At 41.3% G+C, this 19,613-nt stretch overlaps 2 protein-coding genes across 5 annotated transcripts in view; both read right to left on the reverse strand.

Moving 5' to 3' along the window:
- Positions 1 to 1,205: 1,205 nt before the first annotated feature.
- prdm14 (PR domain containing 14) lies at positions 1,206 to 5,966 on the reverse strand. The gene is made up of 8 exons (XM_044339952.1): positions 5,333 to 5,966; positions 5,042 to 5,095; positions 4,774 to 4,934; positions 4,395 to 4,665; positions 4,099 to 4,301; positions 3,556 to 3,657; positions 2,269 to 2,488; positions 1,206 to 1,958 (listed from the first exon to the last, which is right to left on the reverse strand). Exons 1-8 carry the CDS (start codon positions 5,964 to 5,966, stop codon positions 1,789 to 1,791), a joined length of 1,815 nt encoding a protein of 604 aa, XP_044195887.1. The 3' UTR covers positions 1,206 to 1,788.
- Positions 5,967 to 8,092: 2,126 nt separating this feature from the next.
- ncoa2 (nuclear receptor coactivator 2) overlaps positions 8,093 to 19,613 on the reverse strand; it is a 62,805-nt gene continuing 51,284 nt past the window's right edge. For 3 of the 4 annotated variants that reach the window (XM_044339386.1, XM_044339384.1, XM_044339385.1), the window contains exons 11-21: positions 19,249 to 19,447; positions 18,682 to 18,888; positions 17,574 to 17,777; positions 16,951 to 17,077; positions 16,409 to 16,583; positions 16,012 to 16,305; positions 15,471 to 15,548; positions 14,816 to 15,281; positions 13,761 to 13,938; positions 13,281 to 13,494; positions 8,093 to 11,448 (exon numbers count right to left, since the gene is read on the reverse strand). In XM_044339386.1, coding sequence (XP_044195321.1) covers positions 11,437 to 11,448; positions 13,281 to 13,494; positions 13,761 to 13,938; positions 14,816 to 15,281; positions 15,471 to 15,548; positions 16,012 to 16,305; positions 16,409 to 16,583; positions 16,951 to 17,077; positions 17,574 to 17,777; positions 18,682 to 18,888; positions 19,249 to 19,447 — 2,154 coding nt within the window. In that variant the 3' untranslated portion in view covers positions 8,093 to 11,436. The remainder of the gene's footprint in view (positions 11,449 to 13,280; positions 13,495 to 13,760; positions 13,939 to 14,815; positions 15,282 to 15,470; positions 15,549 to 16,011; positions 16,306 to 16,408; positions 16,584 to 16,950; positions 17,078 to 17,573; positions 17,778 to 18,681; positions 18,889 to 19,248; positions 19,448 to 19,613) is intronic. The other variant, XM_044339388.1, reaches the window with a different exon arrangement.

Raw genomic sequence — 19,613 nt, forward strand, 5'->3', positions numbered from 1 at the left:
AGAGCAGAAATCCCTGTGACACTTTAATTGGCTGAGAAAAAAAGGAAAAAGTCATATCTACATCATGTGGGCTAAAAAATATATTTTATCCTTAAGACATCCTGTTGCTATTTACGTCTTTCTCTTCCTTTTTGCTTTACTTCTCATCATTTTGTTTTTCTGTAATTTGTCTGTAATCCACACATAAAGCATTTAATATCATATATATTGAGTTGTTGTAGCGCTCACCAAGCGCTGCCATGGCGTTGTTGTGTCTGACTACATGCCCTCACTGTGAAGTATGATGACCTAGAGGTTAAAGGTGACATAACAGTGCACTGAGACAAAGACCGGACACTGTGTCATCTGTCAGACCTCATGCTGCTGCCACCACCACCGTACCAATTGGGGCTTTCCTCAAATTAACCCCAACAAGACACAGACACACAATCTGTTACATCTATCTATCTATCTATCTATCTATCTATCTATCTATCTATCTATCTATCTATCTATCTGATCTAATCTCAGGAGAACACATGTGGGCCAGTTGGTGACAGTGAGAGCAGATGTCAGTCATAGTGAGCTCCTTTGTGTGTGTGTAGCAATAGACCACCTTACTGTTGCACTCTATTGTCATTCATTCGGTCCAGTGGGGTTTGTTCATTTTCACTCAGAGCATACAGCCTCCAATTCATCACTCTTGGCTACACACCAAACAGTAGATGTGTACAAAAGGACACATGGATTGGAGGGAGAGACTCACAGGTGAAAACTGTACATGCCCACCACAACACAAACACATATACATGCAGCTATCTGCAAAATGTTAACCCAGAAACCATCCATAGAGCATAATTTGAGTTATTTAACAACTTTGTACTCTTTTTTTAACTGCACTGATGGACACTATAATGTCACTTTTGGATCATAATAGATGGAATTATATTAACTGGTTTATTTAAACTGGTGAGATAAATAAAATCTCAAACTTTTGTTGCCTTTTCCATTTAAAATGATGCCATAGTTGTCACATTTCTAACCAAAAGCATCAGTGTGTCACTCAAGCATTTTGTAAATGTTATCAAAAATAAACTCATGCAGCCTATTGTATAGTTTTTGCTTTTACATAATTAATTTTAAACATTTTATTTTAAATGGAAGACCTGCTTAATTCGCACATAAACCACAACCAACAGCCATAGCCTTGTTTTCATGCGCTGACTTTTTATTTGTTATCCATGAAAAAGCTCATAATGAACAAACGAGGACACTTTCGATTTGCTTTTGAGGTCTTACATCACAGTAAAAATATTATCAGACATTATAAATTAAGAGAGAGTATAAGATTTCTTTTTTACACAAATAGACTCAAATCTACAATGAATAAAAATAGCTTTGCTTTTCAAGCGTTAATGATGCAAGAAAACCCAACGTAATAATAATAATAATAATAATAATAATAATAATAATAATAATAATAATAATAATAATAATAATAATCGCTGCTATTGTTATGTTATCACACTGGGTACACAAAAACATTGCAGAGTGAAAGCTTTAAGCCACAAAACAACACAAAACATATAAATAGATTTAGACACATTTTTGCCTGACAATTTAAATTATCATGTACCTATTTAAATATGCCTGTACAACAAAATCTTTTTTTTTTTTCTTATTTCACCTCATTTTAGGCCCATTTATTTATTTCTCTGTCTTCTCGTGGTATTAGTATCGTCTAAAATCCTCTAAAACATTTCACAGGATCTTTGTCAGGTTTTACTCCATAATTTAGATAATAGACCATTAGTTCCAGGGCCGATATTCTGGGTTTAAAGCTGTTAACCCGGTGTAAGGGAAGTTTTGTCCGGCGTTTTTCTGATTTTTTGGATTGTCCTTCACTGGAAACGCGGAGTCCTCCAATGCTTCATTCTCTGGAGGGGACGGAAGAACTGCGCTGTCCAAGAGTTCCCTTTCTGCAGGGAGAGAAAACAGACCAGTAAATAACCAGTTTTCAAAGTGGGAACAACGAGACATTTCTGTTTGCAACTTACAATATACATACATATTTCCATATTTAAACAGACACAATACAAAACTTTTCCTGCGAAACTGAATATGAAGAAACCAACACCATAGTCAATTTCAATATATAAATCAAAAATCAATTAGAAATTATTTATGTATATACTATATGCTACATAAGCAGTCATTTTAGCACATTCTATAGCCTATACATATATATGTGTGTGTATATATAGCTATGCTGAAGAAATAGCTTCTTACTTTTATGACTTTTCATGTGGTATTTCAGGCCCTGTTCCTCTTGAAAGGAAGCTCCGCACAGGTCGCAGTTGAAGGGCTTGTCTCTGGCGTGGGTTCGCCGGACGTGGCTGTCGTGCGCGGCGTGGGAGGCGAAGGCCTTCCCGCAGTGCTTGCACTTGAAGGGCCGCTCTCCGGAGTGCTGGCGGATGTGTGTGCGCAAAATGCTGGAGGCAGTGAAGGCCTGGAGGAGGACAAAAAAAAAAAAACACTCAGTAAGGATATTTTTTGTGTGTTAAATTCACAATTTTGGCAACAATATTTTGGCAACACTTTGAACAGCATGTGAAGGATTTTAACCGCCGTTTATAAAATAGATAAGCTGCTAGATAGCTAGTTAGCATGCACACCTGTATTTCTATCTCTGTTTAATTAGGCTAAGTAAAATGTTGGCTTTGTAAAATGTCACTTTTAGCAATTGTGTTGTCACCGTTTAATGATAATGTAACAAGTAGGTTATTGCTTAAAATTGTCTATTTTTCGTTTTCTTATTCCCATTTTCACCGTCTTCAACCCTTTAAAAAATGGCTGCAAACCGCTGGTCTCGTGGCGTATTACTTAAATTGTCCGGACAAGGAGAAAGGGGGGATTACGTTAACAAAACCCTCTCTGGGTGCATAAAAAGGGGAGGATATCGAGAACAAAGAACAAAAAAAACTTCTCCTCATTCCAGGACCGTAAATTAAAAGTATAACCTCGGCAGACAAAAGGGTGGGTGTACATCTGGCGATAATTAGCATGTAAGTGTCTCAGCGGAGCGTGCCCGTCCGCAGAAACAATAATGAGGGGCTCGAGCCAAATGCACCATGAAACGAGGAAGCCCTAAATGGATCCAAAGCTGCTGGTTTAAAAGACGCGTGAAGGAAGAGTGGTGAGGAGGAGGAGGAAGAGCAGGAGGAGGAGGAGCAGAGAAGGCCTGCAGGTCCTGTACTTAAAGAATCAGAAGGGAAACTAAAAAAGATACACTCATTAGAAGAAGCCTCCGACACTTCAATGATTACACGAAAAGTCAGTTGTGCAATAGCGATATAATTCTTCTGCATCTTTTCTGTGTTTTTTTCCAATCTTAAATTCACATTTAACGTGATTTTTTGATGACTTGAAATGTTTTAAATTGACAAAATCACGAGAAGGGTACAGGCTACATACAATTATAATACTATACATTTTTTTAGATTAAACCGGCGGGTAGTGCCATTGATTTCTGTGCTATAGTGGCATTGTTATGCAAAAGAGGAAAAATCTTCTCACCTTATTGCAGTAGACACACTTGTATGGACGTTCTCCGGAGTGCACACGCATGTGTTTGTTAAGGCTGGACGACTGGGAAAAACTCTTCCCACACACCGAGCACTGCAAATCAGACAAAAAAAGTATTTAAATTTAAATTTGCCATCATTTTTACAAAGATATTCTGAAAGATAAACTAACCTAAATTGATTAACACTATTTAAGTAAGCACGTATACATTTAAGACTGATGTATTTTCTTTAAAATGGTAAAAAATATGAGTTGCATGTATAATAATCATTTAAATGTCTAATTTGGTTGATATTGTTTCGTTGTGATGCTTAAGGCTATATGCTTACAGTAATTTGTCTTTTTACGAGGCCTAATAAAAAAGTGAAGCATCCTGTTCTGAGTGATGCTGTAGGGAGCTGTTCTTTCAGCACCACGCAAACTTTTACATGCACCCATCGACCCTGTAATGGTCTGCTGATGTAATGGTCTGCAGTGTGGGGTTGGTGTGGAAACTCTAAAGGCAACAGACATGCACACGCACAGTTTCATTACCTTGTGAGGCCTGTGTTTCTCGTGAACGTGTAAGATGTGGATCCTTAATCTGTCTCTCTTCTCGAAGGATCTGTTGCAGAGGTGACAGGGGAACTTCCTGTCGCCCTGGTCCACGCAGCGTGTGTATTTCAAATGTTTGTCTCTGTAGTATTTGTATGCAAACACCTTCCCGCATCTGTCACACTTGAACCCCTCACCGGTGTCTGAGGAAAATACAGGGAAAACATATATTTAGTATGGTGGTAGCAGGAGTTGATTAAAGCAAGAGTTTAATCAACAGAAGGTTAGATTCCGACCTTCAGTGGGAGGAATCACGTCGGTGTCCTCTCTGGGGTCTTTCAGGGTGAGTGGGATGCCGAGGAACTGCATGTAGCAGTCTCCATACCACACAAGCAGCTCCTGGCCTGGCCTGATCTCCTTGCAGGCCTCGTAGAAGATCTGACCCTGGACCTGCACAGCAATCAGGTTCTGTTCCTCTGGGAAACGAGCACACTTTACCAAGGACATCCAGTTCCCTGATCCTCCTCTGCCATCCACAAAATGACTCAACCGGCCGTTCTCAAACACCTGAGGGAGGAACGAGAGTGTGATTATGGGGTGTAGATTATGGTAAGGAATTATTCCTAGATAGACAGGACCAGGAACAGGAATTTACAATAAAATTCAACACATTACCTCCCACATCAGAGTGTTATCGTCGTATGTTTTAATCTCGCTGGTATTGACCAGTTTTCCTTGGAAAGGTCCGAAGCGCGTCGCTTTAGGAATGCTGCTTTTGTCTGTGAAAACTCCACAATGGGAGACGTTTCCCCAAGTTGCCCGGAGGAGGGTTAACCCTAAAAAACACAGAATCAAAACAGAGTCAAGCTTCAGTTGTCCCATGATGATATAAAAAAACAGAACTAAAGGTAATCTATATGAAAAGAAAGTTGTGTTTTCTTACCTTCTGGAAGTTCAAGAGCTTCTTTGTCCAGTGGGAGGATATGACTGTCAGACACTGAGAGGAAATAAAACACGTAAGAAAATTGCAAAATATTTCACGTGTATTCTACATTTCTTGGGGGAGCGATTATTGAGGTAATGTTCATGTGATTTTTGGACGTTCTGGATATTTTTATTGATGCTTATATGATACAAATAAATCCAAAATAGGTCTCGGTTTAAAGTGTGCAATTATTATATGAAACTAAATGAGCATCTAAATATCAAATCATCATGAAAGCAGAGTTCTTACCTTGGTTTTCGGGCAGGGCCACTCCTGATATAGCGTGACCCACGCTGCCCTCCTGGCTGCTGGAGTAACCGTAAAGGACCATGAACAAATCATCCTCGCTGAAGTTATAAGATGTGCGCGTTTTTTCTGGCGACACGTCTGCGCCCTGGGAGCGAAATAAAGTCTGCTTGGGCGGCGAGGTGGATGAAGAAGATGCACAGGAGGACCTTTCACTGGACGGACTGCTGAAGTCCGAAGACAGCGGACCGGCGGCGTGCTCCGTCACCACGGCAGCCAGCTCCTCAGGTTTGGAGTATAGAGGGTGTCCGGGCAACATCTGGCTCAGGTAAGGGAAGCCGGAGGCGCCCAACATGTGTTCGTGCAGGACCGAGGCTTGGTGGCCGCCCTGGCCGAGGAACGGAGGGGTTCCGCCGTGCAGGCTGAGTTGCAGGGAAGCCTGAGTGTCCGACACCAGACGACCGAGGGATTTGAGAGGGTGGAGGAGGCTGTGCGTCCGCGGGAAGAAGTCCATGTAGTGATGGGGGCCGGGGAGAGGGGCTGGGTAGAAGCCTCGGGCAGGACTGCCCTTCAGCATGCCGGCTTGGTAGCTCTTGTCCTTCAGCACTACAGGGATGCTGGACAGGGACAGCGACATGAGGCTCGGAGGACAAGCAAAGGTTCTAATGGAGTTGGTTGAGTATCCTTCAGAGACAGAAGAGAGGGTGGGAGAGGAAGTGGGGGGGTAGTTATAAAAGTTTAATGCAAGAGATCTAAAAAAGGAAACATGACATTAAAAGAGGTTGACCACACCTGAATGAATTATTTTAAATCGAGAAAACCTTTTTTAGTATTTCAACTTGTGTGATCTCACTTTAACAGATCAAGTCATTTTAATTGGATAACCATTTCAATACATGGAGCAGCTATCAGAAGTTGATATATAGAATACAATAAAGAGAACAATGGATTGTAAATTAATTATTAAGGTTCCAAGAAATGTTATTTATCATTTCATGAATACATTGTTTCCTTTTTTAAACTTATCATGAGTTAAAAATATCCAACATTTGCATTTTAAATTTAAAAGCCCACCTAAAATAATGCTGCAGATGAAATAAATATTGGGCAAATATTGAACAAAGCTATTCCACGACGACGTCTACGATCCGCAATTACATTAGACAGCCGATTTTGCAATATTTCCAGCTGAGAGGACACACACCAGACACGCAGCGCCTTTTAAATGACTGTCCGGTACATGGTGTGCTTTTTAGGAACCGTTTACCAATCAGCTAGTAGATAGAGATACAAATCAGGGTCATGACACTAATTAAAGAACAGTCGACCAGAGCAGAGGTCAACATTAATGAAGCTTTTTATAGACTTTGCAATTACCGCAATCATTCCAAAAAGGCATCAGCAGGAGAAATTGTTAGAGCAATAGGCTCAAAGGAAATTATCATTCCCAAGAAAAATATAGCAATAATATAGAATTCAACAGTAGGTTAATGAAAAAGAAATAAACATACCCCATCTCAATTCTACAGCCCAGTAATTAAACCAAGAATAATATAGGTATATAATTATAAGAACGACTGAGCCATAATCAACTCGTAGCCAACACAGTTTTCTATGCTATGGGTCACTGCAGTGATTTTTCATCAGCTGGGAAAAGAAGCTTACCTTGTTAAATAAATTCGAGATGTTTCACAGTAAAGTTGTCTCTGTCATGTCCACAAGCGTCAGTTTTAAATCAAATACAACAACTCCAAATTCTGCAGGTATAGGCCTACAAACCCGGCAGGTCTAAACTTCAGTGGATGTGTGCTGCAGGAACCTTTCTCTGCGTGTCTGTGGTCATCTGAGGGCAACTTCACTGTACACAGTCAGGTCTGCTGAAGATGCTTCTCAGCAGCTTCTTCCTATTGGTCAGCTCAGCCTCATGCATCTCAATGCTTTTCAGAGGAATACATCTTCTCAGCGACAACCCACCCTGTTAACTTCTCCACACACCAGTCATGCTTTCTCCGCTACAATGAGGCCGATAGAGAGAGGATCCAAAACATTTCCATATGAAGACCCCTACCCCAACACACACACACACACACACTTGATAAGATTTTATCTCAGGGACCCCCAGTGGAGTATAGATATTTGTTATGACTTGGATGTGGTGAATTAGGAAGAGTGGAAACAATGGTTAAAATACAGTAACTTCTCAAAATCTCATTGAGAAAATGAATAAAACTGAAACCAATACTTATTCATATTTTAGTGTGATCCATACTGAATATTATACATCGTGCATGTAATATAAATGAATGTTTTTTAAACGCTTAATTGAAATTATATTCCCATTTATATACTGTACTGTATGTTATATGCACTGTACCAGATTTAGCTTCAAGCTAATTTTCATCTGCAGTCCCTTACAATTAAAACATACTGTTAATATGAACGAAAATAAGCATAAATAGTATTTTTCATGCTATTTATAGGACGTTATTACTATCTTAAAATGATAAATTCCTCTTTTAAATGATTTACTTAAAAATTCATATTAAGGTATTTCGTATTTTTGCGAACAGGGCATCTCGCTGGAATTCACAGATATTAATATGGCAAATTCATTAAAACGTTTCCACTGACAACATTATCATTTTCTATCGTTTTGATTATGAAATAAAATATAAAGAGACATGGAGGCCTTTAAGGAGGCCTCAGTTCAAACCTCATTCTCCTTCATTTCCAATCACATGAAATAAAAGTCACTCAATTAAGTATTGCAATAACAGAATTCTTTATTTACAAGGCAAATAGCATCAGCGAAGCCATATTAGTTCACAACTTGCATAACTGTGGTTTTAACTTCTCTTGTATATCTAATTTTGCATAAAACGCTCACACACACTAGGGGTACAAAGGTTGATGCGGGTGTACAGTGTGATTCCTGTGAACAATGCAGAAAAAAATCTCAGGAGAACACAACAAGCTTTCTTCAGAAAGTCCATATAGTATATTACATATTGCTTCAATATCCCTATGTATCATATTTTCCATACAAACAGTGAGGGGGGGGAATGAAATAATAAAGTCTTCAACCCAACACAGAACAGAGAGCAATGATGAGGGACAGTTCAACTGTGACCAAGTCTCCAGCATCTGAGGAGAGTTGAACAATGCTGCACCCATTCAATATTGTACACAATTCATTATACAAATTTATACAGACAGCGGTGTAATGTACAATAACGAGAACGGACGAAATCTAAGGCATTATGCTAGGGTTTTTAGCATTTCAAGGTTGCATCTTAGCTCTAAGAAATTGGCAGACAATACAAAAGGGCATTTAAAGTTCTTCAAAACCATAAGTTAAAGAGAAAAAATATTTTTGTTTTGTGGGTCCAAAGCCTGGATATTTGTAAGGGGCAAAATCATTTATTTGCACCTGTCCTCATTATAAATGCTAAAAAAATGCATTGCTACCACATGGCTTTTAAGTCTTTTCAAAATCTTGACAATCTTTGGAAATTTGCAAAGGGCTGTGAATAATTCTTTAAAATGGCTCAAAAAGGCTTGCTCTGCACGACTGTATTTTACAATCAAAACAGCATTTATCAAAAAAGTGTGATCTGTTAGTAGGCCTACAGCAAAACAACTGCAGGACATCTGCAATGATGACAACCATTAATGCAGTTTCTTTGTCCCAAAGTTGACTTGCCGCTGCTTCAAATTTATTATTACAGGAACTTAATTTAAAAAAAAAAAAAAAAAAAGAAGCAACAATGGGCAACTTCCTATGTAAACACTGAGAAGAGCACGGTGCAACTGTACACCATGTTGTCAACATGTTGACAAGGAACACCATCAGTCACATCTTTAGGCCTTAATGACAATACATTCAGAATGATTCTCTTCCTGTTTTATGCTGCAACATCTATATTAGACCCTGTTAAGTGACATCATCATAAATTACTTGTTTATTATGGGCCTCAAAGCATGCTAACCAACAGGTCGTCTCTCACTATGAAAATAAAAACTTGTGGAATTCAGAAATCCAATTGAAAGGTGAGGATTATTTGGCTTGCTCCAAGTCTGTCCTGGGTTAAAATAGTTGATATAAAAAGTTTTGTTTTTTTGAGGAAAATGTACTTTTGAGGTTAGAGAAGATGACTTGCTTTTGTTCTTGTGAAGGTCAAACCGAACCCCTACTGGGGCACAAGAACAGCATGTCATCACTGAACACTTTATAGTTGAACCAACTGCCTGAGGTCATAAAATATGGCTAAGTGTCTGTCAGAGCAGGTCTCATGAACCGTGCAGTCTTAACTCTGACCTCTGCTATAGAAGAGTGGCTGGAGGCAGAGAGGGCGCGTGTCAACAGGGGGGACCAGAGCCCATGATCACCTACTACTTCCCTCTCCAGTCCTCAGCCAATGCTGCATAATCTAATAGGAACGCTGTGTGTGGATGTAGACTTTCTTGGTACAAACTGCAATAAAAAACTGTGTTTAATACTGCATCCAAACGTGGAGCAAAAATGTGTCCTTTTATTCAGGAAACTGTACAAAAATTACAAAAACAAAAACACAAAAAACCCCCAAGAGATTCTCAAGTAATCGTTATTGCTTGTTTACATCACACCAGAACAGTTTGCACCTAGCAGCTTGTATGAAGCATTTTTCACTCCAGACAACATAGAAAGCACACTTCTGTTATTTTTTTGAGTTATTGTATGGCTGTGTTGAATTTGTCCTGTTGTTTTTTTTTCTTCTTTTTTTTTGTGATGTTCTATGCTAAAGGCAGAGAAGCAAGCGATAATCTGTACACTGTATACACAGCACACCCCCTTACAACCCTTCCCTACCTCCCACCCTCACCCCTGTCTGCATCGTACCAGAACATCAGAACGTGAAGGCTCCTACTCCACTTCCCAAAAACAAAACAAAAATAGAAAAAAAGAACAAAAGGAAAAAAAAAAAAAAAACCTGCTCTGTTTCAAGAGACAGTTGTGACCAGACAGGGGGAACAAAAACCCTACGGAATAAAATAAATAGGAAAGAAAATGTCTTACTTATTGGTATGTACAATCTCTGTAATTCCTTTTAAACCATATTCGATTTTGACATCTTCTTCTGAAACTACAGGACCAAAGTATAATCCATTATTCAGGTTAATAGAAGAATCTTCTCAGAAAGAATACAACCATTACTGTTAAAATTATATAAAAAAGTGCCTTTGTCACACTTTTAGAAATATTTTTCTTCTTGCTACTAGGATAAAGAATAATCTACAATAATTAAAATGAATCTATACAGAAAAATAAAACTTAATTTAATACACTATATAAACCTCTTGACTAAATTAGTCTAATCATACAAATCACCATTCCACTCAAACCATTCTTCTGCAGTGTTTTTCAAGATCAGTTTTTTCAACCATATCTTCATTCTACATCTTAATTCTCACAACAAGGAAAAAAACAAACTAAAATAATAATAATAATAATAATAAAATAAAGAACAGCAAAAAGGCAAAACCGGCTAAGTATTTGAGCTCCGTCCATAATTCTGAACATAACTTGGAGTCTTTGCTGCCATTTTGGAACTATGTGGAAATGTCACAAATGTGTGAGAAAAAGGTAGGACAAAAGAAAAATCAGTGTACGTAATTTTTGAGATGAGATTGTAAATGGCCGCTGTCCACTGAGAGGAATACATTCATCAGAACGAGGGATCCCACCCACTGCTGCCCCCTTAAGTCAGTGTCCCCCACCAGGAGGCCTACAGTAAGTCACACTACGGTGAATGCAGCTGGACAGGCAGACAGACTGGCTCATTGCGAGGCTCTCCTCCAGGAGGGTTAGGCATGTTGGACAGAGATCCACGATCCTTCCCCAGCCCTCTTCACACTCCTGTGTCTGTTCGGGGCCGGGCTCCTCCAGGGCTGCCGAAGAGGCCCTGCCAGGACAGACGGCAAACTTGGGCTGGGGAGACGGGGTCAGGGCACGGCCTGGCTGGTTCAAGGGGCTTTCGGTTGGTTACATGTTTGTACAATTTTTAAAGGGCCGACGTGCTCCTTGCACCAGCTGATCACTGAGGTTCAGGTTAAGAACTCCATAAGGGTCAACAGTATTTCTGCAAAGACACAACACATTTTCATAAATGCACAACTCAACAGCACAAGTGATTGGTTAACCTGAACTTGTAGAACTTGAACTTGTCTGGAGTAAATCAGCCACTTTTGAAAAAGACTATAAACAATTAAAAACCATCTTAGAACACACCATCAAACTTAAAACAAGTCAGTAAATCGTGTAAGTCTGCACTAATGGCCAAACGGTAAATAATTGAAATAATCTAAGTGCCAATATATTTCTATAATCCTGGAAGGAGAATAAATCAAGTGACAGATATACTGGTATGTTACAACAGTCTGAAGTGCAGACAATCAAACAGAAGCACCTTGGTTAAATATTTATGGCCCTTTATTGGGCTTAAAAGCATCATGGACAACAACAGTGCATTCCACATACCAAGCTAACAAAACCAGTGAGACAAAGGAACAATTAACATTAACTTAGCCGACATTAAATTAATAATAATGACCAGAATTGGGGTGCAGACATGGAAAAAAAAACTGTCAAGACATCATTCATTGAGTCTTTGATTGATTAATATCTTGCCAATTGTGTGTATAGAGACTGTGTTGGTTTGACAGATGTAATGCTGTGTTCACATGGATTCATGTAAACAGACAACACCTTCTGCACGGCACGGGAAAAACAAACAAACAAACAAGTCTGACAGAGTGGCAGAACAGCAAAACGAAAAACGCATGGTGATATGTTGCTGTGGTGATGTCATATTGTTTACAAAAGAATGGAATAAAAATATAGTCCTGTTAAATAAAATTATTTTGTGTCTACCATTTTATGTAATTATACTAGTAAGACATCTAGCTATAAAATGCAGTTTTCTCTTAATATTCTAATGCAAACTTGAAATTAATGTTTAATTCCCTCCAAAACTGCACTTGGTGTATCCCTTGTTTATGTTTGTCTGAAAAAGAGATGATAACAACAACAAAAACAGAAGTGCATATGGGTGCATCCTATTCTGCAAGAGCGCAGAATATGTGATTGTCTATTTTTTCTCCTTGTGTGGGGGGAGCAACGTTAACAGGACGGCAAAAAGTTAAAATATTTTAACTTTTGACGGCAATACCATCTACCGTTAACATTGCTGGTATTCTCTGCCAGCCTCATCTAATTTTACCTTCCTGCTCTTGTCCACTAAAATGATATCCAGTTTGCAGTCATCCGTCTGCGTGAATCCATGTGAACACAGCATTAGCTATAAGACGTCACTCTGTCCATGTTAACAGAGCAAGCAAATGAGTCCACAGTCCAGACATGCCAGCCTTTGAACATGATACAGTAATGTCTATATAGTCTAAATGGTCTGGCTCTAAAGTGCCCGCTGCTAATTACATCATTGTCCTCTAAGTTCAAGTCAAGTACTACAACTCTGGCTAGAGGAGTTAAGTAAACTATGGAGTAAATTATTCACTAGCATGGCTGTTCAATATGTGTACCCAAACACTTAAGGTCTTACGATAAGACAAACGTGTACATAAGCAGCCACGAACAAGGAAAGACGAACCTTTTAGTTTTTCTTGTTCCCGTGATTATGGGGACCCATTTTGTTAACCTCTAAGGCTTAAACTCTGAAAGTGTCTGACTTATAAATCTGAAGTCCTACAAGAGGCTAATGTGAAGGGGCTCCCACTGTGACATTACTGGTCCACTTGAAAACCTCTAGTTTGTTTGGAACATGTTTAATGATACACAGCTGTGAAACACTTGAAAACAGCACTAGGCATTTCTCTGAAGCTAAATTTTGGGTCATTCTTGCTCCTTCCAGTACCAAAAGAAGAGTTCATGTGTCTGGGTTGGACTGGTATTTACCTGTTCTTGCCCCATGGAGGGCAGGCCGGGTGAGGGCCCTGAGGCCATGGACGTGACACTCATCTGTCCGGCCATCTGGCCCATGCTGCTCATGCTGCTGGTTGCCATGTTGGTGGCCATGGAGACATTGTTGAGGTTCATGCCATTGCCGTTGTACATGTTGCTGTTATTCTGCTGGGTGAACTGGGGTGATGCCTGTTGCTGTGAGAACATACTGGGGAAAGGGGAGGGAGAAAAGCCAAAAACATTTAATTGAGGAATACAAAGAAGAGTACATGTTCAGATAAGATTCACTTTGAAGGTACACAATTATTATTCATTATTTATAGTTTCAATTTTCCAATATGCACAACATGATCCAAAGCAAAAGGACAGAAGAAAGTACGTTTTCAATTAAGTTTTTGGACCACCAATGCACCTGATGCATTAAGTACCACGATCTTATGATGAACTGGTTACAGCAATTTACAGCCATGTTACCTGTTCCCTCCCATGTTGCCCTGTGGCCAGCCGTTCATGTCAGGGGAGCCCTGGAAAGCAGCGTTTCCTTGGCCCTGCTGCATCATTGGGGACTGGGTGTGGGCCATGCGAGGAGAAAGCAGGGGGCTCTGTGGTGTGCTGGGACCTCCAAAGCCTCCGTCTGCCTGTTGGCTCATACCTGTGGTGGATGCATCGGAACAGGTCAACCAGACTGAGCCTGCACAAACCTAGACCATTTTACTGAGTAGTAATGTCAGCATTCCTTGTAATTTACACAAACATGCCACATAAAGACAAACATTTTAACAGACAACAGCAGAAAATGAGCAACTGAACAAGCGTGATGACTAGTGTGACCCAAAATTGTCCATTCTAGTCTGCATTCAGAATTACTGGCAAGCCATTGATATTATTACATGCATGTAAGCAGTGAACAGGCAAGGAACTAGGAAGTAAGGGAATAAGGAGGTGGCTGAGGAGAGAAGGGAAAGAGAGAGGTAGGATTGAGTGGAGGTAATAGCTCTGTACGAACCCAGGGGCCAGGATCAGATTAAGAAGTGAAGGATAAATCAAACATGTCATTACACAAATCAGTATTATACTAGATTATCAGATTATGCCCGGATTACACACCATGCTGTCAGATTGACAGACACAGCCTTGATTATTGCTCTGCCTGGTCACAATCTTAAGAGTCAGGTGTCAAAAATGTATTAAGCTTTGATTGTTGCGCTCTTGATGCCCTCTGGTGGAGAAAGTGTGTATTGCCAGGACACCATTTTGGGCAATGCAAAAACATGATCAACACATACTGAACTCATACTGTATATTATGCGGTAAAATTGAAGATTAAAATAGCCAGTATGATTTTAACTGTTCAATGGCAGCTGATTAATGCAGTCATCGGTGTATAACAATAAAAATTAGATGATTGCAGTTACTAAAAAGCGTGATGCTGTGCAACTAGAGTCACATCAACACAGACACAATGGCGCGCACACACACACGGGTTGTAGGGTGAAGTGTGTGGTAGGCTGGGGGTGTGGGAGCAGTACCTGAGTTGGGAAACTGAAAGGCACTGTGCTGCATTTGGGGGCTGAGTACTGCCCCGTACTGTCCGCCCATCATGTTTGTGTTTCCCATCATCATCTGTGAGGAGGAGGAGGAGGAGGAGGAGGAGGTGCCATGCAGGTGGAGCTGGGGGTTGGGGGGGAGAGAGGGCAGGCTGGGGGAGAGAGGGGAGGAGAAGGGGCTGGTAGGGGGAGGTGGCGAGGCCAGGCCTGTACTGGTACCGTAGCTGGGCGGGTAGGGGAACTGCTGGGGGTTGGCCTGGGGGATCCGGGGGTTACTCATGCCTCCAGTGGCCATGTTGGGAGGCAGGTTGAGGCCCTGGGCCCTCATGGCCATGCTCCTTTGCTGTTGGACCTGCTGGACCTGCTGCTGCTGCTGCTGCCTCTGTCTCAGGTGATTACTCAGCAACTCCCGCTGACGCTGCGCCAACATCTGAGCATTGATGGTCCCCTGGTAGAAAGAAGAGGAGAGAGGAATGTATTATAGATGTATATCAAGTTTGTTTACTTATGAATCTATAAGTACAAGGAACACTTAAATTCAAGCCTTAAATTTATTGCATCAACAAACTAAAATAGCATCAACAGTCATAACAACATGTGTATGCAGGTTGTTGTGCTGCTGGCAGCGATGACATACCTGGTTTGGAGCACTGGCTCTAAGAGGTAGGTTCACATTTGACACACTACTCATCTGAGTCATCATTGGCTGACGGTTCTGATAGGAAGAGATGGAGTAAGCGGTTAAAACAATCACCATCTTGTGAGTTGTAATGCAATTTCTTTAAAATCCTTAATTCTGGCAAATTATTCTTTAGTATAGAAGTCGAAGTATAGGATTACACACAAATTGTTATCAATAAAATAAGTATCCTACATGAGATATGTGGATTGGAATAATATTACAGATGAATTAAGAGTCCTGATTACATCGAGATCTATTATTCGACTAAATTCCTTGAGAGACCAGCAGGTGGCAGGTAGACCTAAATGTCCCAGCTTTTTCTCCTGTGCATAGAAGACCTGCCAAAATGTCAACCTCAAGGATAATTACACAACTTCCATCTGCACGTACAATCACACAGCTACTGATCAAACAGTGTGGTTGCGTCAGAAAGAGTGAACAATCAATGGACAGAATCACCTCCAGCAGTGTCATGTCAGTGTAGATGTGTGTGTACCTGCTGTGACTGTAGCCGGTGCTGGAGCTGCAGCCGTAGTGTGTTGGGCTGGTTGGGGACGCTGGCGGGCCTGAGTCCGGGTCGGGCCTGCATCCTCATCATGGGGTAACCCTGCCTTGGGCCCATCTGGCCAGACATGGGATGGAAGCCTGGCTCTTGCATGGGCGCACCAGGGTAGCCCCTTTGGGCCATGTGGGATGGGGGGGGACCAAATTGCTGGGTGTATATGGGGGGCTTCTGCTCCAACATCATGGAGGGGTCCTGGGGGAACTGGTCCTGCTCCAGTGTCTGGGTCTGAAACAAATCGAAAAACAATGTAAAACCACAAAAGATAATAAAGAAAGTCACTTAAAATCAACACCAATGGATGTGATGACATAGAAAGGATGGAGCTCACCTGTTCTATCAGAGCAGGGATGCCGAGGGCACGATCGATCTCCTCCAAGCCGTCAAAATCTTTTAGTGCGGTGTACAGCTGGGACATCAGGGCCCCTTCATCTACTGCACTGCCTTCACCCGAACTGTGGCCCGTACTACACAGCAAGTCATCTTGGGATGCTGAGTGCAGTGGCCTGGGCAGAGAGGAGACCAATGTGAAAAATAGCAGATGATGCAGATGAAGGACTAGAAAATAGTTGATTAATTTTCTCAATGAGGAAACTTTGTCCAGTATAAAAATCAGCCGAGATGTGGAGCAATGAAATTACTATGATAATAGAGAGAGAAAAGAGGACAGATATAAAAAGATTGAGAAACTGAAAGGTAGACAAAAGGTCCTTTTACAAGAAAATCATCTTCCTCTTGCCCTGTCCGCACAGATAGTAGATACTCAAGTGTCTTGTGAAAGGATACTGGCATAGTAGCTTAAACCCAGATAGTCTTGAGTGTGGGGTGGTCCTCCTGTTAATTATAACCCATATGCAAGTAAGGGCAGCTTACCTATTCTGGTTTACAAAAGCTGTCTGGTCTATAGGCATCATGCTGTCCGGCCAGGGGGCTGTCTGGTTGGGTGGAGCCTGCTGCTGTGAGAAATGGTGGCCAACCATACTCTCCATGTCAGGTTGGGCTAAATGGGAGAGGTGGACAAAACAACTTAATACAAAAAGGTAGACTGCAGTGCATGGTCACTTCAGCAATTTTCAGTAATATATTGAAAAAAAAAAAACAGGAAAGCATATTCTCTTGAAGCCAGGAACAAGCAGGACACAGGTTCCACGTTAAATCATGAAAATGTCTATGAATGTGTTGTATACTATACTGCAGCTTGCCACTAGGTGGCACCCTTTAAAACTCTAAAAGCAGATTACTGTATATGGGTGAGTTGAGGTCTTTTCCTTTGAGCCTCACCATATGTTTAATTTAGATGGACTATTTGTGTGGTAATTTGGAACTTCTTTACTACAGCTTAATCCATGAATGTAAGTGTTTTCATCTGTACTTGTTATATGGAGTCAGGCTAGAGTTAGAGTGGCTTTATTATGTTGGGTCATCTGAAATCTACGGTGTATACACACACTTTGTCTTCTAATTTCTGACTTTGATATTCTAAGTAACCCTCTCACCAGTGGCCATCATTGGGGACTGGAGCAGCTGCCTGGGCCCTGGCTGGCTGTTGGGCCTCATTGGAGCACTGTTGGGACCCATCCTGCCCTGCATGGCACCTTGCGACCCGGGGCCAGATGCTCCCAGAGGAGGGGCAGAAGCTGAGCCCACCCAGCCCTCCTGCTGCTGCATGCTCGGCCGTGGACCACCCGGACCCATGTGTCCTGGAGGAATAAGAAGAAAGTGACAGTGAGAAACACACCGGGACAGACCTCAGTGGATGCCCTCTGTCCCCATGATGCAGTGGTGCAATAGAAGGGGAAAAGCCAATCTATGCTGTGTGTGTGTGTGTGGGCGGGGGGGTGGGGGGTTGGGGTGAGGGGGTGTGGGGGTGTGGGGAAGTGTGGGTGACAATCTATTTCCTGTCACAGGAAGTGAGTCACTGTGCCATGACATGACATGCCACAGACAGAGAGACACACACACACACACATAGGGGGGGCAGGGGTCGTCAACAGAATTTTGTAAACTGGCAGTAAGTGTTAACACAATCATGCAAAAGTATGTAATATGCTTCCTCCACAGGCTTTGCCATTGTGGATGGAAATTATGTATGATAGTGAGCCCAAAATAGAAAAAGACCATTAAACAACCATGATAATAATTTAAATTAATTCAATTCTTAATTACAACCTAATGATTTTAGTTTGATGCCTACTCTAATAGCCACACTATTCAAAGTGCAAAAATTGCTGGGAAAAAAGTTCCCTCTTTCTCAGCTGTTTCCTTTAAGTTTGTCATGAATGTTTGTGTGTACAATCATGTTCATCATTTTTATATTCATAAAGTTACTGTAGGTTTTCCAACAGATGCCTAAGGACAATTTGTGTAGGAAGTCCATTCATTATGTAAAAATCTAACTGTGTCCAGGACACTGTATGTCTGTGGGCTGGTCATTTTTAATTAAACTACACAACTAGATCAGAGCATACTTCATTGTTTGACCAGGCACCTGAACCATGGTTCATGTCTTTATCTGGGCACACCAAGCAACAAAGGGAGCAGCACACACATTCAGACAATAACCCTGTGAAACTGGCACCACAAAAGCATGGCTGTCACACCCACCTGTGCTGACCATGCTGGCCTGGTTAGCCATCATACTGTGACTTCCCACCATGCCTTGCTGCTGTTGCTGCTGCATAAGTGTGTATGGGCTTGTGGCCCTCATGGGGTATTGTAATGAGGGCTGCTGGGGTGACACATTCATGTCTAGAGACACGCTCCTCACAGGCAGACCCCTGCCTGGCTGGCCTGGTCGGACACTGCCGAAGTCTGGAGATAGATAAATAGATTTTAGCCAAATGCCCAACACTTTAAAAGTCAGTAAAATAAAAGAATTATAGTTCCATAGGTACAAATTTAGAGTGAAATTGTGTGTAAAAGTGAAAATTCGCACACATTTATTTTGGCGTAATGTGCATGTCAGTTGTGATTACCATCAAACCAAATGACCTCATGATTGAAGAGTGTTTTGAGATCACTGTAAAGACGAATCTCGATTATCTTAAACAAGAGGTAGTTTTAAAATTGTGTAGTCTATTGTTTTGCTCTTAACAGACATCTTTCACTCGTGAAAGTGTAAGTTGGAAACCCTGCTGTGCACTTCTTTTTTCAATTAACTGTGGTACTCACTAGTTGGGCCCATGCCAGGCCCGATACTCCTGTGTTGCTGCTGTGCTGCCAGGGAAGGATTGGTCTCGGACATCTGCAGGATGTCATTGATGATATTCTGTTTGTCCATGGGACTGGGCAACGAAACGGGCCGCGGCTCGCAGAAGAGCTGCGACTGGGCATTCTGCAGGTCATTCAGGATGTCATCCAGCTCTGACGACTGGAGAGCACAGGGACAAAGAGGGAAAAGTGTGAGAACAAGAAACAGATGAACCACTTAAGACTTCCATTTAGAAAACCAATTGCTGCTTCACCTGCAGACACACAAACACAAACACACATGTACCATGTATGCACATTTACTGTGAACAAACCTGGTGTGTAAA

This window comes from Thunnus albacares, chromosome 21 (assembly GCF_914725855.1).
Source record: "Thunnus albacares chromosome 21, fThuAlb1.1, whole genome shotgun sequence".
In the NCBI taxonomy this organism is placed as follows: Eukaryota; Metazoa; Chordata; class Actinopteri; order Scombriformes; family Scombridae; genus Thunnus; species Thunnus albacares.

Bases quoted from the DNA above. Each gene is read 5' to 3' on its own strand.
- prdm14 (XM_044339952.1), bottom strand. From the start codon at position 5,966: ATGTCGCTGTCCCTGTCCAGCATCCCTGTAGTGCTGAAGGACAAGAGC. The intron at 5,096-5,332 runs GTAAGAACTCTG...ATTTCCTCTCAG, and splicing joins GGCCCTGCCCGAAAACCAAG to TGTCTGACAGTCATATCCTC. The intron at 1,959-2,268 runs GTAAGAAGCTAT...CTCTCCCTGCAG, and splicing joins CCACATGAAAAGTCATAAAA to AAAGGGAACTCTTGGACAGC.